At 31.5% G+C, this 17,813-nt stretch overlaps 1 protein-coding gene and 2 long non-coding RNA genes across 3 annotated transcripts; 1 reads left to right on the top strand and 2 right to left on the bottom strand.

The window, feature by feature from the left end:
• The first annotated feature begins 6,904 nt into the window (after positions 1 to 6,904).
• On the top strand, positions 6,905 to 7,968 carry LOC107963289 (profilin-2). The gene is made up of 3 exons (XM_041115239.1): positions 6,905 to 7,358; positions 7,455 to 7,592; positions 7,658 to 7,968. Exons 1-3 carry the CDS (start codon positions 7,230 to 7,232, stop codon positions 7,790 to 7,792), a joined length of 402 nt encoding a protein of 133 aa, XP_040971173.1. The 5' UTR covers positions 6,905 to 7,229; the 3' UTR covers positions 7,793 to 7,968.
• A 3,157-nt stretch (positions 7,969 to 11,125) lies between these two features.
• Positions 11,126 to 11,935, bottom strand: LOC107963552 (uncharacterized). The gene is made up of 3 exons (XR_005928470.1): positions 11,744 to 11,935; positions 11,509 to 11,586; positions 11,126 to 11,398 (listed from the first exon to the last, which is right to left on the bottom strand). It is a non-coding gene; the product is annotated as an uncharacterized lncRNA (long non-coding RNA).
• Positions 11,936 to 12,539: 604 nt separating this feature from the next.
• LOC121230443 (uncharacterized) lies at positions 12,540 to 16,862 on the bottom strand. The gene is made up of 3 exons (XR_005928469.1): positions 16,735 to 16,862; positions 12,662 to 12,745; positions 12,540 to 12,580 (listed from the first exon to the last, which is right to left on the bottom strand). It is a non-coding gene; the product is annotated as an uncharacterized lncRNA (long non-coding RNA).
• Positions 16,863 to 17,813: the final 951 nt, after the last annotated feature.

Genomic DNA, 17,813 nt, shown 5'->3' with positions numbered 1-17,813 from the left:
TAACTTTCCTTGAACATGCATGGTCATCCGTAAGACTTTTCAAAGTTGAGTTAAGAATTTCACATAGCAATCAAAATCACTAAATTTAATAGTATTATGTAAAAATTCATCTTTAAAGCTTGAGTTAGATTTATTTTTTTTGCAATAACAAATTCATAACCTTATTTAATAAATTTATTGTAACAGTCCAGTTTTACCTAAATCAGAACTGTAGTTTCGGGACCATAATTTTGAGGTCAAAAAATTATTTTTAATATTATTTTTGGTGTTTATAGTATGTGACCATATATGTGTGAAAGTTTTGTGAATAATTTTAGCGTTTGAATGCTTAATTTGATAAAAGGACTAAATCGCGTAAAATGTAAAAGTGGCATTCTATATGTTAAATGTGTTTAATTTCTATGGTTTATTAAACCAAAGGTCCTTATGATGTTATTATACCATTTATAAGGTTAATGGACATTAATGGCCTTATATTTGATGATTAAATAGTTTAATAACCAAGGGTAAAATGGTAAACTATGTATTAATGTATAATAGATAAAACAAAATGAATTTTTGGTTACCATCTTCATCATATTGCCGAATTAAAAAAGAAAAAAGAAGGCTTCCATGTCCATCTAGGGTTCAACCATATAGATCATTGATTAAGGTATGAATTTTGTTCGGTTTTTGATGATTTTTACGTTTTTGAGATCATTGCTTTGTATACTAGCTAGCCCATGCCTCATTTTTTGAGTTTGTTAATGATTTTGAAAAATGAAATTGATGAATGCTTGAGCTTTTGAATGGTTGATGATGAAATATAAAAGCTTGATGATAGATATTAAAGTTTTGTTAATTGATTTTAGCTAAAAATGCATTTTAAGGATTAAATTGTGAAAATTATAAATTGAGGGGTTGAAATGTGAAATAAATGAAAAATATGGGCTGCTAGGGGCACTATGGTAATTCGGCCAAGCATGGTTCTTGTTGAATTGTGTGAATTTTGTGTATTTATGAAATAGGGACTAAATTGCAAAAATATGGAACTTTAGGGGCTGAGGTGTAAAAAGGCCCAAAGATGTGTTTGTGGACTAAATTGAGTGATTTGATGAATAAATGAGTTAATTTTGAATGTATATAGATCAAGAACGAAAGAAATCAGATTTAGATCGGGGAAAATCAAATATTATTGAATAGTCGATCTAGTCCCTCTATTTTGACTACGAGGTAAGTTCATATGCAAATAAATACCTTTAAATTAATTTATAAATTGAATTGCTTTGAATGTTGAATGAGAAAATATGAGAAAAATTCGACGAAGTTATGATATCTGAAAGTCTCGTATGAACCTTAGGAATAGTATAGTATACGAATGTCATGACATCAGGATTACCGAGATGTGATTACATGTAAGACCATGTCTGGGACATTGGAATTGTATTGTGATTACGCCTAAGACCATGTCTGGGACATTGACATCATTATATGATTTCGTGTAAGACTATGTCTGGGACATTGGCACCGATATGTGATAACATGTAAGACCATATCTAGGATATGGCATTGTACGAGCTATATGTGATTTTTGAGTATCCTTAACAATTCTGAAAGGTTCAACGGGCAAAGTCAAGTCGAGAAAGAATGTGTGAATGAGTTAAGTGACTCAGGTACGTACGAGATTCATAAAAGTATTAAAAGGGATGTGATGAATTCACTTGTGATATTAAATATGTATACATTGGGAAAGGTTTGTGTATCAATATGTGCTTATTCATAGTTTGCCTATTTGATGGAAATTGTGTTGATTCATGTGGTAATTTTATTTGTGTATGGCTTACTAAGCTTTTAAAGCTTACTTTGTGTGTTCTTTCCCTGTTTTATAGATTATCGAAGCTAGCTCAGACATCAGGGATCATCAGGAACCGTCATCACACTATCGACTACTTGTTGGTATTTTTGGATGCTTTGTAATTATGGTGTATGGCATGTATAGGCTAGTGAGTTGTTGATACTTTTTGAGTTATGATTTTAGCCATGAGATTTAGATTGTAAATGTGGGTGTGTATTTATCCATTTAAGTTGGCTTAATTCATAAGTTTGATAGTTATATATGATGCATATAATGTCTTATGTTTTTGCAAGTTTAGTATGGATTTATGTGTTTGCTAGATGGTTAATTGATTTGGCTAATTATCAATGATGTGTCATGGTTGAGAAATGGCATGTTGTGAATTGGTTTTAAGATGATGAATTAATATGTTTTGAGACATGAAATAGTTAATAAGATGGTAAGAAAATGCATATAAAAGTTAAGGTTATGGCATATTGTTTTGGCATGATTTTGGTTATGGATTTAAGTAGTGAAATGGATGGAATTTTTAATGGCATGAAATGTGCATGAAATGGTCCGTTTTGGTTGCTTATTGTATGTGAAAATGATGCCAAATGAATGCTTTTAGGTACAGGAATGATAGGTGGAAATAATGGCTTAAATCAAGCCTATTTCGTGCTATATGGTTGAGCACACGGGCATGTGACTTGATCATGTGACCCTTGAATCTTAGTTAAACAATTACACGGCTCAGACACACGGGCGTGTCTACTAGCCGTGTGTGGCACATGGGTTGGCACATAGCTGTGTGGCCGGCCGTGTGACCCAAGTCAATATACCATCTAGATTTCACACGACCATTGCATATGGGCGTGTCTCCGGCCGTGTGATGTAAGTCAGTAGTATGCTCTGTTTCCACACGGCTTGTGACACAGACGTGTTTGGTGACCGTGTAAGGCACACAGCCTGTTCACACGGGTGTGTGAACCCTGTATGCATGAAAATTTTATAAGTTTCTCGAAGTTTTTAAATGTTATCGATTTAGTCCCGAACCTCTTTTAAACATGTTTTAAGGTCTCATCGGGCCTTATAAGGGACAATGTGAATGTGTTGAATGGATTTTGATTATGAATGCATAAATGTATGTGAATGATGTATATTATTTAGTAATGCCTTGTAACCCTATTCCGGTGATGGATACGAGTTAGGGGTATTACATTTATCCAATGCAACCATCCGAAATAAACCTATAAGATAAATTGAACTTTCAAGACAATGTTTAATAAGATTTGACAAAAGTTAAAACAAGTTATAAGGCAAAATCTTACAAGAAAAGTCAGTAGCATAGTTATCAAGAACATTCAAGGTATACATTTTTAATAAATCATCAGTTTCCAAAGTATTTTACCATGCTCACCTTTTATCGTTTGTGGAGAATTGTCAAAGTTCAAATCCCCTCTTTCCTATGAGTAAAATCTTCTATCAGTGATAGAGTAAATAATTGAAAGTCTTTCAACGAGTTATTTAAATCTTGTAGTGAAAAATAACCACTAAACAAATTTGAGTTATAGTTTGTTAAAACACAAACATTATTCTCTGTTATATATGTATTTTCTTTCTTTTCATTTTTTTCATCTTGATAAAAGTTCTCAATTGTTATCTCATTTGAATTTTCACTTATCACCACTTACCAATGTTGGACCTTCAATTAGACTTTTATCGCTTAACGTCTATTTTCTCTTAGTCTTTTTACAAAAATTATCCTCACTCCCTATATCTCCTCACAATGATTTTGAATGCTTAATTCATCATAATACAACTCTTTAGGATGCCATGTTGTATCCGACTCTTTTAAATTCATGGACTCTAAGAAACGTTACCAATATCATCACAACTCTCACTAAATGTATCAACTTTAGCATTTATTTCAACACAAAATTTAGAACAAGGTGTGATGCTAGATCTAGACTCAACAATAGGCACAATGTCACGGTTATGTTATTTTTTGGGCAACCATTTAATTGGGCATTGAAAAGTTTGGTGACATTTTCGACTATAGCACTAACATTCAGTTTCTTAAATTCTAGTTGTTTAAGAAGAATAGGTACCTTGAGTAAGTCTTTGGGGTTTTGTTTGTTCACACTTTTGATAATAATATGGAGGAATATAGTCTTCCTCAAACTCATCAAAACCATAATCAACTTTTTTCCCCTAGGTTGAGAAATCCTAGAAGTGAATGAATGTTTAAAGCTCATTTTCTGGCCCTTGAAGAGTTGTTCAAGCCTTTCTATCACTATTCTTTTAATTAAGTTAGCCGTTTAACTCATTGTGGCCTATTTATATTCCGTAAACTTAAAATTTTGTTCTTGGACCATTCTTTTGTTGGAGGTCTCCACTTGATCTTTAACTTCTATAATTTGGCCTTTAAAATAATCAATATAATTTCCCACCACCTTTTGATATTAAGGATTTTGTTCTCCTTTATCCTTTGGGTTTTGTTTTCCTTTAGTTCCTTTCACCCTTACCTCTTGTATGCAGTATTAAACCTACAAAATAAAATAAACAATGATTGTAAAACTCACCTTTAACAATCATTAGACTTTTTCGAAAAAGAATTTCACTTGATCCTTTTTTTTCCTTTAAATATAAAATTCAATGCTTGTAATATTTTTTTAAAAAGTTTTTAGCAAAGCAATTCAAATTAAACAAGTGGTGTGTTGGAAGAAAAATCCACCTAACACAACCTAAGAGGCCAATGAAAAGAAGAGGCAATTTGTAGCCTAAGTCGCACAGAAAGAAGGTTATAGGGTCAAAGATTGACTCGAGGATCGTGATGGGGGACCAGGCTAGACATAACCAGACCTATGTGAAGGGTGATAGCTGTTTCATGCATATAAAGGGGCACCCTTTGAGGCCATCCCTTAGGGAATAATCGAAGCAAGCTCATAAGTCTTATTAAGTTATAGTAACTATTCGAGTCTCTTAAGTTGAAAAGTCGACACCAACCTAGTACATGTATGGAATAGAAATTATTTCAATGTTAAAGGAGAAGCTATTATTATTTATGAAATTGAGCAACATATAAGGTTATTTAATTTGTTAGGGTTGCAAATAATCGATTAGGAACTTATTAAGAAACAATGGTAATTGTGGCATTTGGTACCCGGACCCGGTGATCGGGTCAGGTATAGGTTGTTACATTCTGCTTGTAAGGATAGTATTTATTGTTACATTGTTAGCAACACATATTTTCTTCCTCAAAGAAAGTTTACAAATTTTGAACAAAATATTTGGGCATACAATAGGTATGTAACCAATGATATTTCATATCACATTAATAACATAAGTTATCTCTGCCTTTTGAAGGGTTATGTTGAGAATTTTCATTGTTCTCTTATTTATTTCTATATTTCCACTTTGAGTGGTTATTATTATGCCACTTATATTATATCCTTTATTTTTTTTATGCTTGCATTTACTTCGAGGAATGCAACAAATCTAGTAGGATAACTTCTAAATGTCCCGATATATATACTTGAAAGAGAACCAATATCACAAAAGCTGATCTTTTAGCCGACAATGGATATATATTTAAACAAAAAACATTTTATAAGAAAAGAATGTGTACTCAAATATAAAGCAACATTACATCAATATTTTTTTACCAAATCCCAAGTTTTTTTGAAATATAAAAAAAAGAAAAGAATATTATTATACGATTTTTTATAAATAATCATTAATAAACCTAATGAACCCATCAATATCTAATAATATAATTTAATATTAGATTAGATTTAAAACAAATAAATAATAATCATACATCAAATTAAAAAAATGTCAAAGCTCCTTACCAATCAAAATTTTGCTTTATAAATTCAAGATATATCAAAAATCAAAATTTGATTAATACTGAGATAAAATCTTTCAAAATCCTCAAAAAATAGAAATAAAGTAAATTAATCAAATAAATTACAATTAGTCATAGATTAAAAAAATAATCTCAATATGAAACATTACTAATAATAAGAAGCAAATCTTTGCACAACCTCAAGATATTTGACAATTTTAGCCTTCTTTACTTCTATGCAGCAAGAAATTGTTTGAATTTTTAAATATTTTGACAAGTAATAGGAAAATAGGAGCGGATGAAAATCAAATATATTATTAAATAAATAATAAAGAAAGTAAATGTACAAAGAAAATTGGAGAGTAAAAGTAGTTTTAATACATAATAGGGAAATTTATAATGCTTCTTCAATGTTAATATTTATAAAAATGAAATAAAACTCTATTTATAACAAATTTTTATTTTTAACTTAATTACTATTAATTTGTTTCTTTTTAAGTAATGCCCCATTTCTTTTTGGCCCAAGAGTCCAATTTTAAGGAGTTCAACAAGATTTTGGGATTAGCTCCATTATTTGAATGTCATGAGATAATGTTGAAAAGTCCACTTTTTAATCTTTCTTTGAAAAATAAGGATTCCTCCACCTCTCATTGTTTAAAACATAGTGCATAAAGTGTAAGTAGCACTCCGTTGCCAAAATGTGTAATGTAAGTACAACTTTTATTAATCCCTTAATTGATTTAGTATCACAAGTCAATTAGACACCAACACAATTAAGAGAAATTATTAATATTATATGCATTCCATATATTATTATTAATTAATTTTAAATAATATATTTTAATATTTACTGTATTCTAAATACGTACGCATATATCTAATTTTTATAGCTTCTCTCTCATTCTCTTTATTAATTTTTCTCCCTTCTGTGTCCATTATTTATAAGACATTCACCCCACTTCCATAGCCTTCTTTGGAGGGTTATAAATTCTAGAATTGTTTTTCTTTTTATAACTTTCACAAGTTTGATGATGGTTAGCCATTTATCGCTTTCATTGAACTGAAGACAATGAAGCTTACTGAAGATGACAACCAACAATGGAAGTCTTAAAACCCATGTAGTTTCTTTGCCAAAGAGCAAATTGTGGAACAAACTTTTTCGTTGTACCGAATAAGATAAGTGAAGGAATAAAATTTTAAACAATATAAGTTTATTTAGAAAGCAAATGCAAAAATAGAAGCAAAGGATGTGGGCAATAAGACACGTGAAAAGAGAGAGAAAGAAAGGATGGGAGTGGGGAGGGTCAGGGGCTTTGGGTGCTAAAATAATGGCGGACGTGAATGGCAGTAAAGAAATGGAGCATAACGGACGGCTCATATTTTCATCCAACTTCTTCAAATCCTTCTTCCTTTCCTTATTAATCGTCCCAATTCCTTCATCCTCAACTCCCCATCCCAAATACCATTTTAAGCAACACATCCAATAACAAAACAAAATCACCCCCCCCCCAAAAAAAAAAAAAACATCTCTTACTATACACAAATTAAACCAACCACAAAGACAACATGTCGTGGCAAACTTACGTAGATGAGCACTTGATGTGTGATATCGATGGCACAGGCCACCACCTTACTGCCGCTGCTATCATTGGCCATGATGGCAGTGTCTGGGCTCAGAGCTCTAAGTTCCCTCAGGTCACCCTATCCATCACATTCATCTTAACCCCCTTTCTTTTTTCTTATATGATCTGATTTACTTCCTTTGGCTTTTGTTTATTATATTGCTTACAGTTGAAGGGTAATGAGATCACTGACATCATGAAAGATTTCGACCAACCAGGCCACCTTGCACCTACTGGCTTACACATTGAGGGTGTAAAGTATATGGTGATCCAGGGTGAGCCTGGAGCTGTTATTCGTGGAAAAAAGGTAATGGTTTAATCAAGTGCATATATTAGGAGTTCATAAAATACTAATATGTGGGGTGTGGGCAGGGACCAGGAGGGATAACAATCAAGAAAACAGCACAGGCGCTTATTTTTGGGATCTATGAAGAACCAGTGACTCCAGGGCAATGCAACCTGGTTGTGGAGAGGTTGGGAGATTATCTTGCAGAACAAGGCCTGTAGTGGACCTCTGCCTACACTTTCAGAAATCAACCTGGTTGATTTACTCCATAAATGTTTTGTTTTGTTTTGTTTTTTCCCAGTTTTGGGCACTAATTTTAATGCCATTCATTTTTCTTTCGAAGATTCGAATATTATGTAATTTTTCTTTGTGAAATGGGAGAATCATATTTCAAGTTCGTTGACTGTCACTTAGTTTTCCCCACTCATCTTATGATCTTATTATGAGTTTATATGTGAAGCAGTAACCCTGTATTTATTTTTTTTTCTCATTAGTTTAAATGCAATATATGTGAGGGTTAATTAAGGTATTAATTTATATTATTAATACAAGCTTTTGAAAATAATTTTAGAGTTAATTTAGGTATTTAATTACAAGATAACAAATGTGCACATTTATTACTTTTTCATGTAGAATAATTTATATATATTTTAATTTATACACTTCAATAATCCTTCCTGTGTGCTTCTTAGTGTCGTGACTCAAATCAATTATACAAATAGTTATCTAATTATTAATATGTTTTTGTTTTGGTTATTAAATTATGATGATTTTTGTAATTGTTTTCATTAATATTTTAGATCGATTCTATTTTAGTAGCTTTCCATTAAATGATTAACACAAGTGATTGACATAACATTTTTCTAATTAGTATAATATCATATTTAATCCTCAATACTTACATATTTTATCAATTTGATTTTAATTCTAAATAATTTAATAAATTTAACCCTCTACATTTACGAACCCTATAAATTTAATTTTTAAACACATGTAAGTAACTATAAAAATAATTAAATGTTTATTTAATATTATGAAAAAGTACAAAATATAATATTATTTATATTATTTTGTATCACCACATATTTATATCTAATACACACTCGAATTCAAATAACATGATCCTAAACAATATTATTAGATTAATGACTTGTGCCTTCAGAGAACAAAAAAGGAAGAAGCAAAAACAATATTATTGGGATCGATCTGATTAAGCAACAAACAAGTAAAAATAGCGGAAGAGATTGAGAAATTGAACACACAAATTTAACGTAGAAAAACTCCTTCAAAGAGGATAAAAAAAACCATGGGTAAAGATAGTTTTACTATAATGGCAAAAGAACGAAAAGTACAAAAGATGAATATAAAACTAAACCCCGAAACCTAAAAACAAAGAACCCTCAAAACAGGGACACAAAATTCTTTGACAATGTTATGAGTTATATAATCTTTGATGGGTGTATTTTCTAAGGTTATAAAAAAACCTATTTATAGGCTAAATTTGTAGGTCAAATAAATTATGCTAATAAATGCTAAATACACTATACTACTAAATACTAAATCTTCTAGAAAGAAAATATATTTTCTTTAACTTGACTTACAAGCAATCTCTTATTTGACTGAAATAGGAGGCATACTCAACAAATCTCTACATTGACTCATATTTCCACAAAGTCATCTTTGTTAAAGCCCGCCACGAGCCTATCTTGAACTATGCAGGGAATTAACTTAGTCGAATCTATGCTTAGAAGCTAGAAGACTTCTAGCCTTCGACTTGTGCACTGCCAAATCAAAACTAACTCAAGTTTAATTTTCACGAACACAATGCCCTAACTTTTCAAAACCTACATCCAAAAAAGAACATCTCTTTAACGAAACGGTCATACATTTTTCCCTCCTATGACCAAGTTGCCTCCGTTCCAAAAGAGTTGACTTAGACTCCGTAACAGACGAGGGACGTCCGATTTTATCGGTCACTGTAGAACCTTCCATAATATAAAGGTTGCCAGTCATTTTACCTTTTAACAAAACGACAGCCCATGAGACACTTTAATGTCGTTGAACTTGATGTTAATTCTGCAACCTTTCAAGTCTAAAATACTCAAAGAGATGAGATTCTTTCGTAAATCAAGTATATATCTAACATCTGAGAGTATCCTAATCGTCCCATCGTGCATCCTAATTTTAATAGTACCAATACCAATTACCTTACTGGATGAATCGTTTCTCATGCGTAGAACTCCACCTTCAACCGAACTGTATATAGAGAACCATTCTCTATCGGGACACATATGGAAAGAACATCCCGAATCTAGGATCCACTCGGACTTAAGCTCAGAGCTTTTGCTTGTTGACACTAACAAGAAATTATCACCGCTTTCTTCAACCAAATTAGTACCAACTACATTTTTTTTTGTTACTCTCAGAAGCCCTTTTATTTTGTAATTTATAACAATCTGCTTTGACGTAACCTAACTTCTTACAATAACGACATCTTTTGTCTCGCTTTTTTTATGCTACCAAAATGGAAACTTGTCTATCTACCTTGCTATCTAAACCAAACTCATTGTTGAGTTTGTCTTTACTTAACAAATGACCCTTTTCATCCTCGAACGAGAGTTTGTCTTTACCATAAATCAATGTCTCCTTAAACACTTGTATGAAGGGGGTAAAGAACATAATAATAACATAGTCTGATCTTCATCGTCAATCTAAACCTCAACATTATTTAAATCATTTAAAAGGATAATGAATTGACTGATGTAATCTCTAAAAAACTCACATTCGTTCATGCGAAACATTAAATAGACGTTTTTTCAACACTAAACGATTAGCTAGAGACTTAGTTACATAAAGAGTTTCTAACCTTTTCCACAAGGCGAATGAGGTCTTCTCTATCAATACCTCTTGCAATACCCTATTAGCGAGGCACAACTAGATTGCAGATAGAGCCTTTTCATCAAGCTCTTCTTATTCTGACTAATCTAGATTCTCGGGCTTTTTCTCGGTAACAACCTTTTTCAGGTTAAACTGAACTAAAATTGTCATCATCGAACTTGCCACAAATTGAAATTTGTGACACCATCGAATTTCTCAATGTCAAACCTTGTTGTTGCCTTCTCTGAACATGCTGATTTGCGGAAATTGAACTAGCTTTGGTACCACTTGTTGGTGATCGACCCGATTAAGCAACAAACAAGTAAAAATAGCGAAAGACACTACAGCAAAACTGACTTTTAGCGATTTTTTTAGGCCTTTAGCGGCGTTTTTACAAGCGCCGCAAAAAATGCCGCTATAGATGGTGCCGCTAAATTTTGCGGCGTTTATTTGAAAAAACGCCGGTAAAGGTCATGGCCTTTAGTGGCGCTTTTCCCACAAACGCCGCTAAAGGTCATGAAATTTAAAAAAATATATATTAAAAAGATCATGAAAAATATAAAAAAAAATTAAAATTCATTATCAAAATATTGAGAAGAATAATGTCCATGATTTAAATATAAAAATTTTCTATTAAAATTCATTATCAAATTAAAATAAAAATATAGAATCAAAACTAAAATAAATAATAAAAATTAGATTAAATATAAATATAGAATCAAAATAATAAAGCACCAAACTTGTATACTGCCCACCATTATAAGTCACTAAAAGCAAGAAAAACAAAATGACTTAATTCATGGAATTCACGAATGTTAACATCAGACATGAGTTTAAAACTTTGCCTTAATTCGAAAGGATGTTCAAAACCAGAATCCACAATAGATCGAAGCAGCTCCGGTTTCAGCAGAAAGTTTCTGAATCCCAAACTGTGAATTCCAACATACCCCCTACACCACATAAAAAAGAACATTGCTTTACACTAAAATTAGCTGATTATATTAGAACATTGTTTACCTTAAAAATATGTATAAATTAAAATCAACTAAGGCTAAAATACCTGAGGAAGTGCTTTGACACAGCTGCGATAAGTATAAAGCACTAATGCCATCTCCTTCCCATCCTGGATAAGTGTGTTCTGCCATGCCATCAAATACAAGATCAGAGACTAAAACAAAACATTAAAAAGTTTATCAAAATTTTGCAATTAACTTTAGACTCTAACTAGCTTGGGCAAAAAATAAGTATTTATGCATATAAGCAAAAAGGAGAAAAAATAAAATAAATTGACATACAAGCTGATTGAGAGCTTTTGTGTCCTCTGTAAGAGCAGAAACGATAAGCAGAAGTAATCATGATGTGGTTCATATTTCTGTCCAACTTCATAGTGGAGAACTTGAAGAACTTCTCCATGCTCTGTAGATTATGAAATTAGCCAACTCATCAGAAAGAAAAGAAAAACAAAATATACCCTCAGTGAACAAAAATAGTAAATAGTATTCCATTGTGAATACCTAAAACAGATACTGGAAAAGACTAAAAAAACATACCACCACCAACAACAAAAATTACTGACCCGAGTAACAGACATTGGCTGTGTTCACATGAGATAGTGAATAATCATGTAGCCAGTTTGGTTATGACCATGAGTACAATGGACAAGAATATATTTATTCGATTTCTGACGTAGGAGAAATTGTGACACCTGATAAACAAGTTACATGGAAGTTTTAGTAAATTGGTCACAATACACTAGGAGCAAGTAGCTCACATCATACCACATGTAGATCAGCAACTGTACTACATGAATGAGAATAAGTGGGGATGCATTACCGATTATGACATAAGTTCTAATTTATGTTTGTGATTACAACATAGTAGTTTCTTGTTTTTAGCATAACATGGAAACATATAACCCAGTGACCAGCCACAAATTTGGTTGTCAATTGATAAATGCATCATGGGAGTTGGGACTAAATCTATCACAGAAATTACATTTTGAGAAGAGATGGAGGCAGTGATTCTAGTAGATTCTGGAAATGACGGAAAAATATCATAGCAAAAAGTACCTCATAAACAAAGGTATTTATAGATGCATTCTCAGGTACAGCATCCCTTCCCTTACATTGTATCTAGAACACAAAAATAAAAAATTAAGCCAAGGCTGAAAGAAGTAAGAGAAGCATTAAACCATACTCTAATACTTTGCTCACCTTTACATGCTTAATGCCTTTTTTCTTCAGGTCTGTAGTTTGATAGTAACGAGAAGTGTTCGTCAAATCAATCACCAAACCAAGCTGAAAGCAGGCATAACAGATAAGGTATTGTTTTTAAATTAACAATCTCATTTTAAAAGTCTTATCCAACAGAAACCGATAACTAACTTATGTTGGGTGACACGCACAAAAGCTGAGGCTCAAGTCCTTCAAACAGACACTTCTAACAAAATCTTGAATGATATAGACATGCCCACCACCTAACCTTGTATAATCTGTAATACCCTGAAAATTTTTACAGTAAGATATTATCCTTGATATAGTAAAATAAGGAAATAAAGTGACAAAAAGGGAAATTTTGAGTTATGTCAATTTTGAGAAGTATATTATGATATATTAATTCAAGAAAGGACTAAATTGTAAAAGTGAGAAAAGTTTTGTTGCACAAGAGTAAATATTCATAATTTGAGGGGTTAAAGTGAAAATATGAAAAAGTTGAAGGACCAATAGTGTAAATAATTTAAGAGTGGAATGATCTAGAAACTAAAGAAAATGGATGAATTAGGACCAAATTGAATAGATGAATAACTATGAGGGACTAAATTGTAATTTTACCAAATTAAATAATGACTCAAGGATGGAATTTTAAAAGATAATGAAGGGAAAAATGGTCAATTGGAAGACAGAGAAATCTAGAAAGTAATAATGATGCTAGAGATATTTTGATATTTTATAATTATTTAATTAGATAAATATTATTTTATTAATACTTTAATAAGATATTTTATTATTATTTTATTAGTGTATAAAGAAAGAAAGATGAGAAATTCTCATCCATATTTTCCCATGCACTAACGTGAGAGAAAGAGAGGAAGAAAGAAAGTTTTGCTTTCTTTACAATTTGGTCCTTTTACCAAAAATTCACCATTTTCACCCAAAAATCAAATGAATTTCCATAGCTACCAAGAGACAAAAATGTTAAGGAGAGCATGGGGAGTTAGAATATCAAGTTGGATTCAAGAAATAGAAGCTGGAGGAGAGACAAAATCAAGTTAAAGATTAGTATCAATAGAACAAGGTAAGTATATCAAGATTTCAATATGTTTTTAAGTTTGTTATTATTGACAAAGCATGGAAATAATGTTATAGTAGAGTTTTCTTACATAAGGTCCTATGTTTTTGATATGTTAGTGAAGAGAAAATAAGAGAAAGTGATGAGAAATGGTGTAGAAAAAGAAAATAAGGGTGTTATAACATGGTAATTAATAGCTTGCACAAAAACAGTTTGGACAGCAGCAGTAGACTAACTTTGAAAAATCACCATAAATTGTAGAAATCGAATTAGAAGATGAAAAAAGATATTGAATTAAATCTTATTGAGTATAGTTTCTCATAGAAGAAATAGTGTAAGCAATGGATTTGTAAATTTTGAGATGTAATGAATTTTGTGAGACAAGGTCAGAATGAATTCGGGTTCCCCTGTTCTGACTTTGAAAAATCATAAAAAAATGAGTAAAAATAATTAGGGATTTAAATTTATATTATAAAATCCTGAATGAGTCTATTTTTAATAGAAACAAACAATAACATCATTTGAATCCTGTATGAGGAGATAATTAATTTTTGGTGAAGAGGGATCAGAACTGTCAGACAGCAGAACAGGGGTAACTTTAAAGAATAAACTGTACTTATTGGCTAAACCAAAAATTCTGAAATTTTTATGGTAAGAATATATATGCGTCTAAATTCAGGGAAAATTATCAGATATTAATTTGGAGTTCTATAGATCCAGATATAAATAATTTAGTGACTATGATGCAGATAGACAGCTTGAATATTCATAAAAGTAAATAATAAAAATTATGGATAATGTTACTTACAAGTGTGTTATCTACATTAAGGATGTGGAATGGAGAGAAGGAGGAAAAATATGTATGAATATTCATCTAGCATGGCTAATTTGCATATTTTAGGCTCAGGGACTAAATTGAATAAAAGTAAAACTTTATGGGCAATTTTGTAAACATGTCAGAAATGACCAAATTGCATGAAATGGATTATTTTATTATTTAAATTACAAAATTGAATGAAATTATTAATTTAGTTCAAGATCGGGGGAAAACATGTTTTAGGGATTAAATTGAAAAGTGTTGAAATTATGAAAAGTTCTGATATTTTATAGAATTCATGGATTGTTATCAATATATATGAGAATAATAGCTGGAAATAAGGATTAAATTGCAAGAATTTTATTTTCCTGACCCTAAGGATGAAATCGTCATTAATTAAAAGTTTAGGGGCAAAATGGTAATTTTGCCTAGAGCATTAATTAAATGCATTAGAATATGAAATGAATAAAAATGATGCTCAAATTTATTTATAAAGATCCGGATGACTCAAATATGAGACTTGATCGTGGAGAAGAAAAGATATCATATTAATGAAATTATAAACACAAACAAGCAATGAGGTAAGTTCGTGTAACTTGAATTATATTCTTAAATGCTTGAGATTGTATGTTATTTATGTGAATATGATTTGAATGTTCATTGTATGAAAATTTATGAAACATTGATAAATTTGATAAAAGGAGAAAAAAATCCCGGTTGAATGAAAGGAAAATTCGATGGATCTCTGAAAAGGAATTGACGGTAAAAAGGATCTAGCCCGGACGGGTGATCCTATCCTGATATAGCCCTCCCGAAGAATATGTGTAAAATGGATTTAGCCCGGACGGGTAATCCGAATTAGGGTCTGAATTTAGCCTGGACTGGTAATTCAGATCCAAGCTCATTAGAGTAATTGTCATTGCAGGGGATTTAGCCTGGACTGGTAATCCCGACAATACTCTATGAGTTTATATTACAGGGGATTTAGCCTGGACTGGTAATCCCACTGTAAGGATGAGGTTCGCGGGAGTGTGCTCTCTTATATGAAATGTGTAAGACCATGGTTGAAAGATACCATGGCAACCTGTGTGTAAGACCATGGTTGAAAGATACCATGGCAACCTGATATGAAATGTGTAAGACCATGGTTGAAAGATACCATGGCAACCTGATATGAGATGTGTAAGACCATGGTTGAAAGATACCATGGCAACATGACATGAAAAGAATAAGACCATGGTTGAAAGATACCATGGCAACTTGACAGAAAATGAGTAAGACCATAGTTGAAAGACACTACGGCATCACGTCAAAGATAAATAAGACCGTGGATGGGAGACGCTATAACATCTATTGAACAATTGATATTCAAGTAAAATGTATCAGATGACGAATGGTTATATGAAATGGTTGTGTGAAATGTTTACAAGAACTGGTCATATGGAAATATATGTACAAAAGCGTTGTATGAAATAATTATGAAAATGGATAAACGAAATAAGTATAAGTACATGAAATATAATTTATGTTAAGTTTGATATAAGCTATTACCAGAATAAATATACATAAAATATATAGAAATGATGAAGCATAAAATATTGATATAATGAAATGAATGATATATGCTTGTGAAGAAACGGTAAGAGCATGATATGTTTCATGACATGTACATATATGATTATCTTTGATATGTTAATACAAGGAAATTATGTAATTGAGACTATTATTAAACTCAAGTGCGACATGTCGAGAAAATAGATATATCAATGTTGAATTTATATGAGATATGTGCAAGTATACTAACAATGTTGTTGTTTGATGCTTATACAAGTGTCAAGCTGTTGATTGAATGGTAATATATTTATTTTATATGATGCATTGAATCGGTAAGTATTTTAATTTTTTAAGTGATCTGCAAATGGTAGTAATGCTCTGAAACCCTGTTCTGGCAGCGGACACGGGTTAGGGGTGTTACATAATCAGCTTAGCCCCTATATGCTGTCATTTCTATAGTCAGAAAGACCCAGCATTTATGAGGATTTGTGCTCTTTCACAAAGATTTTGACATGCCATTTACATGTTTAAGATGATGATAAAAGAGATCAGCTTTGCATTCATGGGAGAATCGATGAGGTCTTATCAATGCGAAATATGAAAAGAAATGTCATGCTTTATACATACCTTTCTTCCTAAAACTTCTTACTTATGAACCGCTTGTTTAAAAGAGTATCTTTTACTAGGAGGAACACAGTCATTATAAGATTCACCAAGTGGAACCTTCGAAGGAATGATGCAGCCTATTTCCTTACCAACCGCAGGACAATCCAATCAACCTACAAATTATTTGAAAATAGGAAAAAAAATGCACGATGGTTTAAGCAACAAGACATATTTGAAAGTTAAATAAATCAATCAAAATCAACATCTTAAGCACAAAAATCTTTGTGAAAGAGCACAAATCCTCATAAATGCTGGGTCTTTCTGACTATAGAAATGACAGCATATAGGGGCTAAGCTGATTATGTAACACCCCTAACCCGTATCCGCTGCCAGAACAGGGTTTCGGAGCATTACTACCATTTGCAGATCACTTAAAAAAATTAAAATACTTACCGATTCAATGCATCATATAAAATAAATATATTACCATTCAATCAACAGCTTGGCACTTGTATAAGCATCAAACAACAACATTGTTAGTATACTTGCACATATCTCATATAAATTCAACATTGATATATCTATTTTCTCGACATGTCGCACTTGAGTTTAATAATAGTCTCAATTACATAATTTCCTTGTATCAACATATCAAAGATAATCATATATGTACATGTCATGAAACATATCATGCTCTTATCGTTTCTTCACAAGCATATATCATTCATTTCATTATATCAATATTTTATGCTTCATCATTTCTATATATTTATGTATATTTATTCTGGTAATAGCTTATATCAAACTTAACATAAATTATATTTCATGTACTTATACTTATTTCGTTTATCCATTTTCATAATTATTTCATACAACGCTTTTGTACATATATTTCCATATGACCAGTTCTTGTAAACATTTCACACAACCATTTCATATAACCATTCGTCATCTGATACATTTTACCTGAATATCAATTGTTCAATAGATGTTATAGCGTCTCCCATCCACGGTCTTATTTATCTTTGACGTGATGCCGTAGTGTCTTTCAACTATGGTCTTACTCATTTTCTGTCAAGTTGCCATGGTATCTTTCAACC

Source organism: Gossypium hirsutum, chromosome A06 (assembly GCF_007990345.1).
Source record: "Gossypium hirsutum isolate 1008001.06 chromosome A06, Gossypium_hirsutum_v2.1, whole genome shotgun sequence".
NCBI lineage: Eukaryota > Viridiplantae > Streptophyta > Magnoliopsida > Malvales > Malvaceae > Gossypium > Gossypium hirsutum.
Note: the sequence above shows the minus strand (reverse complement) of the source record. Positions and strands in the feature narration are given on the sequence as shown.

What these genes read in the sequence shown, in the direction of transcription:
- LOC107963289 (XM_041115239.1), top strand. Translation starts at nt 7,230, where the DNA reads ATGTCGTGGCAAACTTACGTAGATGAGCACTTGATGTGTGATATCGAT. An exon ending in AGAGCTCTAAGTTCCCTCAG is followed by an intron (nt 7,359 to 7,454) that starts GTCACCCTATCC and finishes TATTGCTTACAG; the next exon opens with TTGAAGGGTAATGAGATCAC. An exon ending in CTGTTATTCGTGGAAAAAAG is followed by an intron (nt 7,593 to 7,657) that starts GTAATGGTTTAA and finishes GGGTGTGGGCAG; the next exon opens with GGACCAGGAGGGATAACAAT.